Source organism: Oncorhynchus masou, chromosome 32 (genome assembly GCF_036934945.1).
Source record: "Oncorhynchus masou masou isolate Uvic2021 chromosome 32, UVic_Omas_1.1, whole genome shotgun sequence".
Taxonomy (NCBI): Eukaryota; Metazoa; Chordata; class Actinopteri; order Salmoniformes; family Salmonidae; genus Oncorhynchus; species Oncorhynchus masou.
The window spans coordinates 42,088,604-42,108,115 of NC_088243.1; the positions used below are offsets into that span (position 1 = coordinate 42,088,604).

A 19,512-nucleotide genomic window follows, 5' to 3' on the forward strand; every position below is an offset into this window, starting at 1 on the left:
ATTGTGTAGATCGAGGATATTTTTTATCCATTTTAAAATAAGGCTGTAACGTAACAAAACGTGTAAAGTGAAGAGGTCTGAATACTTTCCAAATGCACTGTAGGCCTATTCACCAATTGATTTTTTATTTATTTAGGGAAGTCAATTAAGAACACTCTTATTTACAATGACGGCCTAGGAACAGTGGGTTAACTGCCCTGAACGACAGATTTTTACCTTGTCTGCTCGGGGATTCGATCTAGCAACCTTTTGGTTACTGGCCCAACGCTCTAACCACAAGGCTACCTGCCGCCCTTATACATGGTACTCGTCGTGTTATTTGTCCACCTTCCATGAAAATGTGCCTGTTGGCGAAAAGCTGTTGCATTGTCACATTTTCTCATTTATGAGCTCCAGTTCCCTTTCTGATGTGTAATAGTATAATCAGATATTGTACAAATTATATTTATGTACAGCAGTTCAATCTGACATCAGCACTATGGCTTTCCAGGACTGAATTGGTACTCTGGCACTCCCAGTTCACCACTCCACTGTCAGAGCGAGTGGAAGAGAACGAGGCACAAAGGGAGAAAGACTTCCTCTCCCCACCGTAGCCTGATTTTTCAACTGGCTATTTACTCCAAAAAAAAAGCGTGTGATATTGAATGGTACATGTCAGTCAGGCCCCCGTCTTTATTGCTCTGCCGTTAACAGCCTTGTCCTCCTTTTATCGATTCTGAACAACCCGGCCAAAATGTAATCCTGTCATGACAATGGAGCTCTCGAGTCTGCTTTCTGAGAAGTAGAGGGCTTCGCGGGTCAAAGTTGGACCTGTTCCAAAAGGGACATGGGGCTATCCCACCCGGACCCAATATGCGTAAATACTTTTTTTTTTTAAATAGACCCGTTCCAAACGGACCAGAGGACAACTAGACCCATTCCGTATAGACCTGGTTGTATCCAGACCCGATCCGAGTGAGGGAAGCAGCAGAAATGCGTGTTTAAGCTACTTTATTAACCGGAGCTGATAAAGCTTGTGGGAGGGGAGGTAGAGAAGTGACGTTCTAGCAGGGGCTGTCTGTGGGCTAGTGTGAGCAAGTGACATGGTGAAGGAGAGACGGCAACCAACCAAGCCGGCTCACGCTATAGTAGATTAACAGCTCGTTTATCATCCAATATGATTACGTAGTACCGGTCTTGACTGCGTCAAACTGGGAGAAGCTAGCTAGGCTACTCTAGGCATGCACTTTCTCGTCCTACACTTTAAACTTTTAAAAAAAAATGTATTTAAATAGGCAAGTCGGTTAAGAACAAGTTCTTAATTACAATGACTGCCTAGAAACAGTGGATTAAACTGTCTTCATGGGCAGAAGTACAGATTTTTGACCTCAGCAGCCCAGGGATTCGATCCACCAACCTTTCAGTTACTGGCCCAATGCTCTAACCACTGGGCTACCTGCTGCCAAACAACTCCATTAAAATTTTAAGTAGCAGCCTACCTGTTGTCTCTTGGTCATTGTAACCTATCCTCTTTTTTCATTCTATCTTCCATTGATTTGGTATCTTAACAAGTCCTGTGTGGCTCAGTCGGTAGAGCATGGCGCTTGCAACGCCAAGCGTCGTGGGTTCGATTCCCGCTGGGGCCACCCATATGTAAAAGTAGTGGCCCCAGCCGACTTGTAAGTCGCTTTGGACAAAAGCGTCTGCTAAATGGGATATATTTTTTATTATATTAACTTTGGCCACACATGGTGTCTCCAACTGTAGCCTATTGCCACTTTGACTTATGATTGGCCAACAAGCTACACACCCCACTCTTGTGAAAGCAAGCACAGCAGCATAACTTATACAATTTCTCTACTGCAGCAGTCACGGTTGCATCTGAAATGTTCCTTTCGGACAAGTCCGTTAATTACACAACCATGCCAATCAGATCCGACCCAGACCCGTGACATTTAGTTCTGGATCCGGACCAGCACGGGTCTGAGATCGGGTCTCGAGTATTCCGGTACAGGTGCATCCATGAAGCACCTGTCTTTCTAAAGTGTAGAGCAGATGTGAAGTCTGGGGGGGGGGGGCTTTCCTGTCTGCAGCCTTAGATATCTTGTCTGTCTGCTGAAATCACACTGGTCCTACTTTTATTACACCCCACTACCTGGTGAATCACTGCATTTTCATGGTTATGAAGGGTTTAGTCACTTCAGGGGGGAAATGGCAGGCTCGGGGAGGGGGGGGGGGTGCGCTAACTTAATTGCTCTACATGAATAATTTCACTTGACTAATTTGGGTGATAATGACAGAGGCAGCGCTTTTGTATTTATTTATCCAAACATTAATTGACAGGACTGACATTAACTGGGCTGTTATTGTGCATTTGAGTGCGCACGAGAACCCCAAAAAATCCAGTAATTATCTTGCTGATAGGGTGGTGGTTTATGCGTACGTTTTCCCTGCCTAATGTCTGTCAGCGATTTTAAGTAAAGTGTGAGATGCAGCAACGTCACAATGGTGTTGTAGCTCATCTGTGCCTTCCACCCCATGCAACTTGTGCTTATGGAGAACGAACTGGGGCGTAATTCACTAGGAAGCAAACAAAACAGGAAGGGACCTGCCTGAGTTTGTCCAATAACTCGTTTTCATTGCAAACCAGTGTTACTTTTACAGATTGCTACAGTGTGCACTAATGATTTTGTGACCCAAGTGGTTTTTCTGTCCCCATGTCCCTCTTGCAATAGTGGCACAGTGAAGTGACTTGTCACTTGAAATGACTCGATTTGTTTGTTCCAGGCGGAAGGAGAGGATAATCTGAAGAAGATGCAGCTGATGGAGCTGGCCATTCTCAACGGGACGTACCGTGACACCAACATCAAGACACGTAAGCGTTACAACCACATTCACTAAAGGTCCTGTTTTGATCCACATTGACTAACGTGACACGCAAAGTTGATCATAATCAATCTTTATTTTATTGGCGTGTAAGAATCTCTTAATGACCACGGTGAAGAAGAAATGTAACATGCTCATGATATACTGTGTGCCTCTACTAGGTTCACGTATGTTGTCATTGCAGTGTCATGGGTCTTGACCAAATTTCTTTTGTAGACTGCACTTTTCCTCTGAAGTGTTGTCCAACCAGTGTCTACCTACCTCACAAACCACCTGTATCAAAGTAGAGCAATGTCCCCTCCACCCCTCCCTCTCGCCGCTCCCCCCTCTGTGCTCCTTTCCCTCCCTCCCAATATGGATGCAATCACAATTTGTTGCAATCTCGAGGTGGTTTCTATATGCCTTCAGCGCATCACAGAAATCACTCAGTCATCTCTGCATGATGAAGTTCACGCGTCTGTTACAGTTTTGATTTCCAATCACCAGTGTTACTTTCTGTGGAGTTCATCCCACCCAGTGCTCTTGCAGTTTCTGCACTTTCATGCCTGTGATTTTAAATAAATGCATTGCAATGTTTTTATTTACTTTTTAAGTTGGGGGGGGGGGGGGCTGCTTTCAATTGACCATTTACTGTTTACATTATCATTTGTTACTGAATGATATTAGTAATGGCGATACATGTGTTTGTTTTGCACATTTGGTCAGTCCAAAAGGCTTGAAGTGTTGAAAAATATATATATATACATTTGACCTGGCATTTGACATTGGTTTGTTAAACCAATGGAAATAACCAGACTAGTGCTACTTAGTGTGAATTAGCCTAGACAGCCACCAAATCACGGGCCAAAGAGCTACATGTAAAACATTGATTCAGTCGCCCCAGCCGTCATTCAGTCGCCCCAGTGATTTAACGGTTGTGTGGTATGACGTTTGAACATATGCCAAGCCATTTGGACACTCTTTTATTGGTTTTGTCAGCCAACCAAAATGGTCTCAGGGTCATGTAGAGGAGTGGAGTGAATCTGAACTGTACTTATATATCCAGTATTGGCCAATATCAACTCGTCGGTCCCACTCAAGGCCTCATAGACCCAGAGTCGTCCAATAGTCTCAATTGTCTTTTCTGGTGATTGACCTAATCCTATTGGTCCATATCAGAAACTGGCACGCCTAGTCTCCTCTGTTGCCAGTGGCTTAATTTCTGTTGCTTTGTGTGTTTGTTTTGATCACTTGTGCTGTCCGCAGTACATTAATTTGTGGTTGTCATGGTGATTGGTATGCTTAATATGCTCTGTGCATTGGGGTAATGGCATCATTTTAGCAGCGTATCTTTTTATTTTGTTATGGGTTTCTTATTTTCTTTACTCAATTTTTGGTGTGCTGGTTCACCCTGATCATTGCATGGACTAATTTTCCTTTTTTTTGCCCCTCCCCTCCTCCCCCCCTACCCCCTTTTCCTGCTGTTTTATATTTTCCAACCTGCTTCTCGACCTGTGATTGGTCACCCACACCACATCTTTACCCCCTTGTCTTGTATCTCTATCTCTCTATCTTTCTGTCTTTCACTCTTTTTGCTTATGGCAGACCCCCTTGCGTTCTCTCTTGCAGCGGCGGCAGCCGCCGCTCAGGGCCCCCGCCTAATACAGGCACCCCAGGGGCATATGATGGCCCCCATCAGCAAATGAGGCCCCCCACACCGGGAGGCACCCCCATCATGAACATCATCCGACAACCCCAAATGCAGGGCATGTTGCACAATGGCACCCCCACCCTGGTGCCTCCCTCACCGGACGGCGGCATCATCTACGCCTCCCCGTACGACTACCCGTACGCCCTGGCACCCACCTCCCTGCTGGAGTACCCTATCGACCACAGTGGGGTTCTAGGTAAGCGACCCTGGGGCCTGGGCGGCGGCCCCTTTAGCCCCGGACAGGAAGGCAGCTTGTTTTACCCTGGGTTTTTGGACGCGGCTTCGATGAGCCACAGTCAGGACTTAAAAGGTAAATATGTCGTATCCAGCTGAAAGAAAATAGGGTTGTTATTGGTGTGACCTTATGACCTAATGGCTGTACACGGCTAATTAAAGGGCAAGGGGGACAGGGATTTTTTTCCAGTTAGACATTTTTCATATCTCTCCACAATCCTTTTCCTGGCTCAAGTTTTGTTGCCTTGTCTGAGAATACACCACACACACACACACACACTCTCTGACAGGGACATGCATGATTGCACACACCCGCGTTCTTGCCTTTTTACGCACTCGCAAGAGGCAGATTCAGTCTGGCGGTGGCTCCCCCTGGATTTCAACAGCTTTTGAAATAATTCAGTTTTTCCCCAGCTAACTCTGCAGCTCTGGCCTTGATGCCAGTAGAAAGTCCCCTTTGTCCCGGCGGGGAAGTTCATTAAATTTACTGTTCTCATTTTTCCATTTGTCTGTTTTCACCTTCTTGAACTTCAATTTAGTACAAGCCACAGACATTCCCCAGTCATTACGTCAGCTGTGGGAATTACATTCTGTAGGTGCGGGTGTGTATGCAATATGCTGCCAAAGAAACATTTTCAACAAAATAGACGATAATGACTAACATTTGTAACTAACCGCCTTGATTCGGTCTTATGTAGCAATTTTTTAAAACTTTTTAAAATTATTATTCTTACATTGTATAAAAGTAGACTCAGAGCTAGAACATTGTATATCATCAGTTGAAGAACAATGAGAGAGTAATTCTGCTTTGAAAGTTGACTAACTTGTAATCCCACCTTTTGAGAAAATGGTCTTTGAATATTGCGGTATACCTACTGGAGAGTTCTTTGTCTACACCCATTGTGTTGTTCACACCCTCTTAAGCCTTAGCCCCACACATCTCTTTTAGGGATTTACATGAGGCATTAGCTGAACAGAGTGATTTAGTTTAGTAAACAACCAAAGATTTCAAGACAGTGATGAAAGTAGTAGCCTACAATAAGGGAAAAGTGCAGGTAGAAATACACTAACTAGTCCTTGGCCTATATACTAATCTGACTTTGGTGCAGGTAATATTCTTCACATTACCATGTGTGGTATACACACGCTATATCAATGTTGATTTTTGTCACATGCACAGGATACAGGTGTAAACATTAGTGAAATGGTTACAAGTAACAATATTATAAAAAATAGACAAACGGGATACCTAGTCAGTTGAACAACTGAATGCCTTCAACTGAAATGTCTTCCGCAATTAACCCAACCCATCTGAATCGGAGGTGCGGGGGGCTGCCCTAATCGACAAAGAATTCAGATACAAAATATTTTTAATTGTTAGATTAGTCTAAATTGGGTCATGTGAATGAAATGCTATGACCAACCCCCAGCTACATCTCGCTAATTAAATGGGTCACTATTGTCTAGACATGTTCATGAAGTACGATTGGTGGCCGTAATCACCTCCAGACACACCTGGCTAACTTGCTGGGTCATGTAATGCACACATCTGGCGAAGTGTATGTGTGTATATATATTTATTATTATTATTATTATTATTCTCTCTCGCTAGCTGGCTATACAATGAACAGCTATAATCCCAACTCAAACTACCAACCAATACAAACATTATCATAGCTGTAGTATAAATCTACAGGTAGCTTACCAGGTTTGATGTTAGCTAGCGAACATTAGGCTATAACTAAGAATGCACATGGATTTCTGATTAGAATAATATTATTACACAGATCACATTTTTCAAGAAACAAGTTTCTAATTTGGTCAAAGTCATCAATCTAGCTAGACTCTTACCCGTATACATGGATGAACGCTTCACGGCAGACAAACCATTAACTTGCTCATAATTTAACAATTAAAAAATATATATATATATCGTTTTTTATTAAGGCACGTGAAAGTTCACATTCCCCAGAATGCATTTCTGCACAAACATGTATTTTAGTTGACGTTAAAATGCCTCTCCTGTGAAGTAGTGACGTGCGACATACGCCTAGTTTCCTGAAGTCATATTTTATGGAGGCCGTTAAACTCTGAATTCGTCCAAATAATGAGTACATCATTGAGTTTCGACAGGACTTTCCCGTTTGTGCCGCTGCTTTAATTCATTAATCTAAGATGTCGGGGGAGGTGCTAAACGGACATCTGGAATTATTTTAAGATGGTCATACCATGGATTATTTAGCTATTTAATTTAGGATTTCAGGACCCCCTTTAGGTATCAATTTAATTATTTGATAAAATATGGATTTTTGGCCATAACTAAGTCCATAGAAAAAATAATAAATAAATTGTCTGCCCTAAATCAACAAGATGTGTTTAAAAAATACCTTCATACTTCCATTAATTAAAAAAAAACTGGTACCGGTTAACTTCAGACAAGTCCTGTGACAATTGTGGAGGCCGTAAAGCAAAATGTATAATCTCTCCCCTTTCCATAGTGATCATAATAGTCAAACCATTCGGAAGCTACAGACGTAAGAACACTTATTTTCGGGATGTCTCATGGTCTGACACGCACACCTTTTCCAGATGTGGAAGTGCGACACTGGCTGATGCGGAAGTGCAACGTATTTAATGCCGAAAAATATATATTTCGCTTCAACTGACTGATTTTGTTGGATTTTTAATGCATCTTAAATTTGACTATAAGGGGTAAATAAGGGATACTGGCTTTTCTTTAACTTGGAGGACACAGCAGCTTAGTGTGTTTTTATTTACTTGCCGTATTGATCGGTGCCTTCAAAGGAGACCCATTGGAACACCACCAATTCTCTCTACAAGCGCTGCTCAGGCCTTAGCGTTAGGAAACCTCAGAACATCTGGTGCTACAGATTGGAATGTGGGCGGGCTGGCATAGCCATCAACCATCCCTGTGAACCATTGCCGTTTTCCTACCTGCCAGGGCTGTTTGGCTGTTTTCAAATGTGATGTAACCATCACTGGCCCATTCCAGCATCGAAACCTCCCCAAGCCTTCTGATCCTAGAGATAACATTCTGAGTTAAGTCTCCTTTAGTGTTCACTTGATGACTGCGGCTAAGAGCGTTTAGTAGTATGCGATTTGACTGGATGCCCAGGTGGTTGTCATGGTGACCCATTCTGTGGGGACGGCCACCATTTAGCCAATGAAGGCCTCTGTCACAAATCTCTTTAAACGCTCTCTGGGTAATGAAGAGCAGAGAAATATGGCCACCCCAGCATCACGCTGTTTCTCTCTCGCCCCTGAAATCTGGGAGGCCATCCTTCCCCGGCTCAAACTAAATCAGAAATATTGACAGTCAGATAAAAGCCCAAGAAATACGACCCCTGAGTCCTGAAATTGTGTTTTGCTGACTGCACCTCGCTCTAGCTAGGCTTTTATAGCAACATAAGGATTTACCTTTCACACACAAAATGATCTTTATGCACGGTCACAGTTCCTATGCAACCATACAACAACCTTACTGAGACATATTATTTTACTATATTTCCATGCATGATATCCAGACCAACCATGCACTGGGATAATTGAAAGGTCTGTCTTCATTTGTGACGTGAGAGAGCCAGGTAGTGTCTAGCACTATCCAGTTAGGATCTGAGCTGCTTTGGATTTTCACACCTGACAAAAATCACTCCATTTTTCTCAAACATGGCCCAGGAGGTGGATTATCTTCTAGATAGCCTTAGTCCCCTGTCCCCCTGCCTATCGGTTTCAAAGAATCCTCTAACACTGTGTGCTATGGAATTGTATTACCTAAGTTGTACTTTTTTATAGATATCAAGTTAAAGCAAATGTATTTTTTTATACATGTCTGTATATTTTATATATATGTATATGTGTTACTGTAAGACTTGTTTTCTAACCTTGTGGACCTGTTGCAATCTAGGTGCAATGGCTACTAAAGTGAGACGGCATGACTCGCGGGTCCGTCCTTACCAAAGGATTGTGACCGCAGACAGAGGTTAGTTTAGTCTAAGATACTTAACTTTGACTGTTGATTGCATTGCTGAAATTGAGTTGTTTTTTTTTGTTTTTTTTCCACCACTTTCCTTACTACACACGTACACACACCACCTAAATGGTTGACTGTGGTATGCACATTGTTTACATAGTTATGGAGTACTGTGAGAACTATTTCAATGCTCAGGCAAAAGCGATCTTGATTGCTTTGGTTTACATGAACTGTGACCCTTGGTGACAGAACAAGTAGTACACGCAGTGTTCAAGTTACATTTTCTTAACATTCCTCTGAGATTAGATCCTAAAATCGGTCAGACTTGTTCCATACATACCAATTTATGTTCTACTTGTGAGGAACAGTGGAAAGTGACTAAACGGTAACTGGGAAAAGTAGACAACACTACAAGTATCCTCGTTGCTACCATGCACCATTTTTTTCCCTCTTGAATTGTCTTGATTTATCTTGTTTATGTAACACTGACCTTAATCTAAGCTAGTTTACGTTCTTTCTCCAGTGTATTTTAATTATTGAAATAAAATTTAAAAAATAAAATTTCAGTTGTACACGAGGTACTGTAATTTTATATTATTTTTATATAACAAATGTGTTTATGGCTGCTGTATATAAATAAAGAGAAGGGATCGGAAACAGTGATTCATCGATTCATTACATAAACTAGTGTTAAGTCTTCTTACCACTAATCACACTGTTTAACTTGCATTCCAACTGTGAAAACTAAAACACTTATTTTATTTGTTTACTTTGTAAGCGTATGTTTTCTTTGCTTCTGTTTGTGGGGACTGGGGTCAATGTTGCGTTTTGATTTAGGTTGGGGGCTTAGTAGTTGTGATCATGATGTAACAACGTCATGATTATAACAACATTAGCTGGGTTTCTTGGCGGGAAATTAGGGGGAATAAAAGATTGCATTCATTTTATTGTTAAAATGATGTCATTAGTCTCTTCTTGCTGACACTAATATCCTTTCTATCTTTTTTTTTTCTTTTGTTTTTTGTTTCTAACCACCTAGCCGCCACCGGCAACTAACACATGACCTTCTGACCTCTGAACTCTTCACCCAATGACGAGCCGCCCCAAGCCTGCCTGCTGATCAGTTAACTGGTAATTGCCTTTTGCTAGCTTCTCGGATGCAGTGAGAGGGGCTCCTATCCGTACAGTTACCCTAACATGTTTTTGATAAAAACCATTTGGTTTTTAACTATCTATCAAACAAACCCAACAGTTGGTTTTTATTTCTTTCTGTTCATTGAGTTGAATTCCCATTTCTTTTTCTTCATGAATCACAAACTGGGTGGATGTGTATGTATTGTTACTAATGAATCTGCACTGAATTTATATAGCAATAAAGATCCCACCTTCCGTGTCCACAACCCCACCCATACCTGCTCTGATTCGGTGATCTCACTAGTATTCACTAAACGACGCTAAATGGGAACTGAACCCAGGCTGTCTCTCCAAAACATGGCCTCATTCTCCATCCAACATGCAATGCCAAGTCCCTCATTCCCTTAACCCCACCCACCCATTCCACACCTACTTGCTGGCAATGAAAGACATGAAAGGAAAGAGAAGCTACACTCCAACTTGTTCATGTAGTCCTGTATTTTGAAACTGAGACTTAATGGTATGCTGACACATTCTGGGTGTGCCCTGAACAGCTCTCTGTTAAAACCATGGCTACATTGATTGCGAATTGAGCTTATTATAATTTTGTTTATTTGATTTGGATTTTACTTGATTTTGTTTTCTCGTTAATACACTTATTAGCTCTGAAGAACTAGCCAGACGAAGCAGGGTGTAAGAACTCAAAATGCCGCTTTTGTGGTGGCAGGCCTATCATGGGCAGTTAGCGGAAGCTAGGAGGGGTGCTGGGGAGGAATTGGGATGAGGAGAGGTCTTTTGTATTACTATAATGAAAGTAGGATGTGTTGAGGGTTAGGGCACAGTGGAGCAATGGATGTATAGTTAACTAGCTACTGACCTTAACTATGCTCCTCTACACTTGTGTATGTACAGTGCCTGATGCATTTGGAGAATCCCATTGAATTATACGAGCTGTGATCTAAAAGACAAAAAAAAAGTATTAAGTGTGTTTTGTGTAATTAGCCAAAGGGGTTCCAGTTGAATTATATCTATATAAATATGTATCTAACTGCAGAGAGCGTGCTGTAATTTTAGAGCTTGAAAGGATGTGATTTCGTGCATGTTTAAGTGCGAGTTGACAGCCAATCAAAAAAGATCACGGTTGTTTATCACACAAAGCTCTAGTTTCCCATGAAGAGAAGCCGATTGACACTAAAGAGGGCTTCTGGTTGGGGGGGGGGGGGTCCTTTATAGTGAAGTTTTGTAATTTAAAAAAAATCAATGAAGTTTTCAATTTCTTTGATTTTGCCTTTTATTTTTGGTTATATTTACACCCCTGCCAAAAAAAAAAAACATTTTCATATTGTGTATCAGCATTTGGCCAATTCTCTTTGCTAGAATATTTTGTAGTTTTCTTTAATCTCTTTCAAATTTGATACCAATCAATTCTTTATGGGGTCATGATACTTGCTCTCATGCAAATAAGTATCTATTTGATTAGGGGAGGGGGGTGTATTTATTTCTAACTCTCACCATACCATTTTGAAGTCCCCCAATTAGCACATCCACAATGTGTCTCCATAAAGGTATGGTCCAGATCCTTAGCCCATGACAGTTTCTCATTCTTTCTCAAGAGAAGAAAAAAAAAATAGGATGTGAAAGCCATGCCTGCCTGTTCAGATTGCTTTATTTACATACCTGTTATATATGTAGATACCTGTCATTGCATATTAAAGATAGAGAACACAATTGGATACTTTTACAGGGTGCTGGAGAAGAGAAATATATTTTTGGCGATTTTAGCTTTTTATACTTCACTTGCAGTTACAAAATATAAAAAATGCAACAAAAAATAGTGTAGAGAAAAAAGGTGGTGATGAAGATGCTGTTACTTTGGATATTATTGGCTAGGAAAATAAAGACCAAAATAGTCATACCTACAAACGTTGCAAGGATGTAAGGGTTACGAAGCGAGGGAGAGACATTCAGAGAAGATAGAAAAAGTGCCTTATCGACGGTCGTTTCTTTTTCCGAGTGTTAACATTCTGTTCGATAATATCCAGCACCAACGAGGAATGCGCAGAGAGGAACGGCTTCTGTGATGAGCTCTTAAGAGTTGCGCAGGGTAGCTCCTGTCATTATTGCTGAGCTACTGAAGTTATTCTATGCAAAAAGAATAGCAGTCGTATATGACCAGCTAAAATATGTGCCATGGTTCGTCTTCCCAAGTATAAGTTAAGGTTTTTGTTTTATGATAATTTTTTACCTTCTGCCATCCGAACAAGTTGTATTTCTTATTTCTCTTCGTTTTGAATTAAGTTATCGCTATTGTTGCATTGATTTCTGGTTACTGTGATTATTCTACCAAGAACAAACTGCCAATAGCAATGCAGAAGTCTGCCAGGACATCTTATTAATGCGAAATAAATGAGGGACATATAAAATGAGTGAGTAACAGGAGAAGAGGCATTTGCGTGTATACCAATTTGTTTTAAAAAAAAAAACACACAAAACATGCTAATGCTTTCCCACTACAGTTCGGTAATGAAGCAAAGTCATGACTTCAATCCTCAAGATGCTTTTTCCAGATAGTAGTCCAGAGGTGTTTTGTATTGGAAGAGGAGGCACTGATGATGATGGGGCTTGAGTGGGTGAAGTTTATTTTTTATTAGGTCTTAGTCAAATGTTCCCGCCACAATGTGCGTCCGTGCCAATTCTGGAAGTGATCAACATGCATGCAGTATACAGACTAGAAAAGGGGCCTTTATGGCTAACACATTTGACTTCACAACTAAGCAGTTTTCAGTTACTCAAACTAAACGGGGTATATCTAATTACAAAGAAAATAAAGTATATAAAATCGAGACATTATGGATTATTAAATATTTCACCTTCCCTGGCACACTTTATTTTTCTCATACATGCTGTCACACAGAACATGTTAATGCATTTGTTTTCAGTGTTATGAATTCTTCTATTAAAAAATGCAATATTAAAGTGGAGCAAGAGATGACAATTCAGAATTTTGACAGTATTAAGACATATTCCCTCTGCAATGTTACGCTGTGTCATCGTGTAAGGTTGGTTTAGTCCATCATATGTATGGTGAACTGTACCGTATTCACTCTGGCCTGCCTACTACATGTATGATAATGTAATTTACAGCCATTGTTACAGGTTTATAATGTATTTTTCTAATCTCATTTTATATGTATATTATACAATCTTTTTTCTGACTTTTTCTTTTGACGCCCACTGCAACTTGTTTTTTAACCCCCACCCCCACCCCCCCACCCCCCCATCTTGAAATCTGTCTCTAGTGGGGAGTGTTGACTTTACTAGAGTTAAGTTTGGTTTTCTTGCCAAATCCTAGCTTGTTTAACTCATTAGCGACTATTCGTTTTTCTTGTCATAAGTATTTTTACATGCTTGCATTTAGTTTTGATGGTGTATGCTGTTATTTTTCTTATTAACCCCTTGGCATTTATTTTAATAAAACATTCTTAGTAAGAATTTTACTAACTTGCTGATTTTTTTGTTTTGTTGTCTTGTTTTTAACCAGTTTTATGAATGTACTACCTTGGTCTGGTTCACGGACTAACACAATTAAAACTGGTGTCTGGCCACAACACGTGCACACATGCATATTTGTACACTGCAGCATTCATATTTGCACGCACATACACAAGGTGAATACTCATCCAAAAAACACTGTCTAACTGGAACCTGTGCACCTGCTATACTCTTCATGCTCACAATTCCAACACTGCTGCTCTGTCTCGTCCGTCCTTTCTGTTTATCGCTACTCTTGTTGTGGTTACGCGTGGTGTTGGAGAACCCCGGGAGCAGCCTTCTGTAGGTGTAACTGGAAGGGCCGGCTGCAGGTGAAACACTAGGGTCCAAAACAAAGGTACAACTCCAACCTAGTAGGCAGCTCATCATACAGTACTATGCCTTGTCAAGGAGTCGCTCATCTGATTCACTACCAATGTGGTCTGTAAAATGATCACCCTACATCAGCGATGGAGGTATACAGCACCAGTCAGGTTTGGACGCAGCTACTCCTGCCAGTGATTTTTTTTTTTTATATATATATATACTAATTTCTACGTCGTAGTATAATGGTGGTGACAACTACGAAATAACACATGGAATAATGTAGTAACCAAAAAAGTCAAACGTCTATTTTTTTTTTGTTATTCTTCAAAGTAGCCACCCTTTTCCTTGACAGCTTCAAGAGGTAGTCACCTGGAATTCTTTTAAATTAACAGGTGTGCCTTAAATTAATCCAAAAATGTCCTTAATGCATTTTAGCCAATCTGTTATGTTGTGACAAGGAAAGGATGGGATACAGAGGAGAGCCCTATTTGGGCCATATGGCAAGAACAGCTCAAATAAGCCAAGAGAAACAGTCATGAAGGTCAGTCCATCTGGAAAATAAGACTGTTTTGTCAAGCGCAGTCACAAAAACCAAGCACTATGATGAAACTGGCTCTCATGAGGACCGCCACAGGAAATGAAGTCTGAGTCGCCTCTGCTGCAGAGGAGTAACCAGCCTCAGAAATTGCAGCTCAAAAAATTCTTCAGAGTTCAAGTAACAGACACATCTCAACATCAACTGTTCAGAGACTGCGTGAATCAGGCCTTCACTGTCGATTTGCTGCAAAGAAACCACCACAAAATGACACCAATAAGAAGGGCCAAGAAACATGAGCAATGGACATTAGACCAGTGGAAATCTGAGGAGTCCAAATTTGAGATTTTTGGTTCCAAACGCCATGTCTTTGTGATGCTGAGTAGGTGAACGGATCTCTGCATGTGTGGTTCCCATCATGAAGCATGGAGGAGGTGTGATGGAGCTTTGCTGGTGACTCATTTAGAATTCAAAGCACACTTAACCAGCATGGCTACCACAGCATTCTGCAGCTATACGGCATCCCATCTGGTTTGTGCTTAGTCCCACTGTCATTTGTTTTCCAACAGGACAATGACCCAACACACCTCCAGGCTGTGTAAGGGCTATTTGACCAAGGAGCGTGATGGAGTGCTGCATCAGATCTGGCCTCCACAATCACCTGGCCTCCACAATCACCTGACCTCAACCCAATTGAGATGGTTTGGGGTGAGTTGGACCACAGAACAAAGGAAAAGCAGCCAGCAAGTGCTCAGTATATGTGGGAACTCCTGCAAGACTGTTGGAAAAGCATTCCAGTTGAAGCTGGTTGAGAGAATGCCAAGTGTGCAAAGCAGTCAAGGCAAAGTGTGGCAACTTTGAAGGATCTCAAATGTAAAATATATATTTATTTAACACTTTAAAACACTTGATATCTTCACTATTCTACAATGTAGAAAATAGTAAAAATAAAGAAGCCCTTTAATGAGTAGGGGTGTTCAGACTGTTACTGTGTGTGTGTATATTTATATGTACTGTGTGTATATATTTATATATACACACTGTAGAGCAGGAGATACGAATGCACATATTCATAAAACTTAAAACGTGTTATTACAACCCATTCAATCTGAACTGTTCCTGCATGCGACTGTTTAATTGGACTGTCATCTGATGCAGAGTCACTATACAATCCTTGGAAAAGGCTATGCATTAATATAAAAATAACAGGGTTTCTATACTATAATTATTCTATTGATTCTAATGCTTGCATAGGGCTGTTTCACTCGGCACCAGCCATTCTCCATAGGGTAAACTCATTAGTTTGCTTTATTAGGGTCATTGTGCCTTTTGACCATTGTTGGGTATTACCAGTGTGAATTGTAGATTCATAGACTAGATCAGACATGACGTAATACTAGAAGGGAGTACCCGTAATGCTGATACAAAGTATTCTGCCTTTTCCCAAAAGTGTAATCTTGGGTGTTGACAATGCAAACACTTTGGGGTTAAATTTGATGAATTCTTCAGGAATAGATGTGTTAGCTTTTATTTGTCGCTTTGAAATCCGACTACGCACAGTACTAACGTCTCATTTCTGTCTGGGTGTTCTCCCGCAGTTCTTTCCTCTTGTTTTTGTGCTCTTCACTAATTTTAGATGTTCAGACTGACACACGAGCCAAGATTAACTTTATTAATATCTTTTGATGACTATACTTTAACCCACTTTGTTGCCTCCAAGATTTCAAAGTGTTTCTGCACAAACAACTTCGGCATTATCCACCTAATTCCATAATTTCGGCATACCAAACAGGCGAGTAAAGAGATTTTCAATCGAAGAATGTGGCATATTTCTATTAGGAGCAATGTTTAAGTAGTTCTTGTGTTGGGTCTTAGAACCTTACTCTGTGCCACGAAAAAATTGCCATAACTGGAATCTATATTTTACCTGTGGGTATCTTTATGCTGTCTGAAGTGTAAGTGATGCTTTTATTTTTCTCTTGTATTGGCTTGTTTCCGGAGTTGAGCGGATGAAAAGAATTTGGCAAGTGGCATGTTATTTGTCTGGTGCACAATGCATTGCAAACACTGCCTGGCAGATTGCACCTGGAAATAAGTGCCTATGTATGTATGTATGTATGTATGTATGCACTTCTACTTTGAAGTACCAATTACTACTATCTCTCTAGCCCAATGCCTTTTTGTTGAGCACTAAAAATTTAAATTCCTGCACACTGTAGATTGCTATTTTTATTTTTTTAACTAGAATATTTGACTTACCTATTTTGTTTTTTAAAATATATTTCTCCCCCATTTAAATCATGTTTTAATGGCTGCAACTCTGGATTAGTTTGTACGAAGTAAAGGCCTACATCGTTCTAACCCTTCCCTTTCTCTGTTATGTAATTGGACTACAATATTCATATAATAGCTGTGAAGGGAAGTAGTCATATGTGGTCTGAATTGTAATGCCCTGTGTTCGACCTGGTATCTAAGTACTACCCTTTGCCTGTATTGTCAAGTATCTTTTTTTTTTTTTTTTTTTTTTTACATTCCGATGGCAAGTCAACCAATTAACGTGTTCTCAATGATGTAGCATTTGGGATTAAAGGGCAATGCTACCAAGAATTGTAATGACAGCCCCACTGGAGTTTTTTCTTCTTTGTTTGTCACCACTGTGCATTGAAAACTAAGAATAAAAAATAAAATATATAAAAAATTCAAAGTGATCTACCATAGATGTTTCTTGGACAAATAAGGGTGCACTAAATCTAAGATTTTGTTTTGTGATGTACGATTTTGTGAAGTAGTTTTTGTTACTTTGTTTTTGAGGACTAATGGGAATCTAAGTAGGATATAAAACATGTATTGGCAGTTATGTTGCTCACACCAAAAATGGAAGATGTCATGTGTGTAATAAAGTACCGCATTTACAAATGGCCTTTTTGACTGCTCTACCTGGCCGTCTGCCTTCTTTCTGCTCTGTCGATGTCATCCTGGAATTCTGGGCCAGCATTTCAAGGTACGTTTAGCACAAAGGAACACAAATGACATACAAAAGTATAATCTCTCGAAGCAAGAAGTCTGGAAATGGAAGTGGTTGACATTTGGAAAGGGTCAATTTACAGTAAATTCCATAGATGGCATTTTGAAGGTCAAATCAATCGATCAAAAATCCTTTCCGACAGGGGTAGTTTTTACATTTTAGCTGCCTCTACTGTGTGGTGCGACTCGGGTTTAATATCTTTTCTTCTGAATGTGTTTCATGACAGAATATAACATCGAAAAATGGATACTCATCTTCTCATAACCCTAATTTGTTCCGACTTTCGATAGTTATCAAGTCCAACACAACGGCAATTCCAATCATACATATATTTTACTGAGTTGTATTTTCTGTGCCATGAATTAATCATCATCAGTACAGAAATCAGTGATCCCACCCTGACCACTGACTAAAAGCATAGCAACCCACTTGCTACTGGTTGAGATGGGCATTTAGACTAAATGTGCCGTAAGCCTTTGGAGTTCATGATGCTATTTCTACCTGTCTGGGTAATTAACATATTGTGTTGAGCACCTTTATGAAACATTGCAAGTACAGCCCATTGACATAGAGTTGGTGTGTGTCCCCATGAGGCTTTTGATTAGTCATTACTATGTGCTAGCAGGTTATCAGGGCCCATTGCTTATCATGCTGGCAGCAGCCTTGTACTATTGTAAAGTCAATTAAAACAGTGTGGTGTTCCTTTTAACCTTCATTAGACAACTTTTTTTTTTAAAGGCCACTCAATTAGACTCATTCAGACAAATGGACAATGGGAAGTAAGTATGTATAAGGGCCAAATTTAAAGGATTAGAGCTCGAAGCCATCTCTGTAGAAAAGGATGGAGATGGAGCTCTTTAATAGGGCAGTGGGGAGTTGTCTCATGGCGGGGCTTGTTGAAGTGACTTATGTGTCTTGCAGAAAGGGGGGTGGGGGTTGGTTGCTGGTAAGATGCATCAAAGAAGCAGTTGTCAGGACCAGCTGGGAGTACAATCAGAGAGGGAAGGGGGTAGAGGGGAAGGGTTGCGTCAGGAGTGACAGATGATCCCAGTTTCTGTGGAATGAATGTGGGGCATTCATCAACAGTGCAGCTGTTTTTTTTAGCTGTGAGAGAGTTGTTTCACAGTTGTTGAGTACACAGTTGTTGTGGGTTTCAAGTCCAGTTTGATGAATGAAGCCCTCTAGTTCTCTGGGAATGTGGGCCTTGTGACACAATCTAGCAGCTGGAGTGTGAGTGTATGTAGGTCTGTGTTTCAATTGTTACTGAGAAAACTGTCAAAGCTATGAGTTTCATTCACGCAGAATCATGTCGGCCTGTAACGTAACTTTTGTATCATGTATGTGAAACACTATATGTACAAAAGTATGTGGCCACCCCTTCAAATGAGTGGATTTGTCTATTTCAGCCACACCCGTTGCTGACGAACACACAGCCATGCAATCTCCATAGACAATGGCAGTAGAATGGCCTTACTGAAGAGCTCAGTGACTTTCAATGTGGCACCATCATAGGATGCCATCTTTCCAACAAGTCAGTTTGTCAAATTTCTGCCCAGCTGGAGCTGCCCCCGTCAACTGTAAGTGCTGTTATTGTGAAGTGGAAACATCTGGAAGCATCAATGGCTCAGCCGCAAAGTGGAAGGCCACACAAGCTCACAAAACGAGGCTGCCGAGTACTGAAGTGCGTCGCGCGCTTCTGTCATCGGTGGAACAAGAACTGTTTGTCGGGAACTTCATGAAATGGGTTTCTATGGCTGAGCAGCCGCACGCACACAAGTTTAAGATCACCATGCACAATGGCGGCTAGCTTTACATCACTCGAGCTAACATTGTGCACGATGATCTTAAGACTCTGGAGTAGTAGAAACGCGTTCTCTGAAGTGATGAATCACGCTTCACCATCTGGCAGTCCGACGGACTAATCTGTGTTTGGCAGATGCCAGGAGAACACTACCTGCATAGTGCCAACTGTAAAGTTTGGTGTAGGAGGAATAATGGCCTGGGGCTGTTTTTCATGGTTCAGGCTAGGCCTCTTAGTTCCAGTGAAGGGAAATCTTAATGCTACAGCATACAATGACATTCTTCCAACTTTGTTGCAACAGTTTGGAGAAGGCCCTTTCCTGTTTCAGCATGGTTTGACGAGATCGGTGTGGAAGAACTGGTCTGCACAGAGCCCTGAC

General features: G+C 41.0%; 1 protein-coding gene across 1 annotated transcript in view; it reads left to right on the plus strand.

Moving 5' to 3' along the window:
• LOC135526085 (protein quaking-A-like) overlaps positions 1 to 13,411 on the plus strand; it is a 79,917-nt gene extending 66,506 nt beyond the window's left edge. The window contains 5 exon segments of the mRNA XM_064954177.1: positions 2,767 to 2,854; positions 4,474 to 4,529; positions 4,532 to 4,751; positions 8,715 to 8,789; positions 9,820 to 13,411. Of these exon segments, the coding sequence (XP_064810249.1) occupies positions 2,767 to 2,854; positions 4,474 to 4,529; positions 4,532 to 4,751; positions 8,715 to 8,789; positions 9,820 to 9,836 (456 nt within the window). The 3' untranslated portion in view covers positions 9,837 to 13,411.
• The last annotated feature ends 6,101 nt before the right edge of the window (positions 13,412 to 19,512 follow it).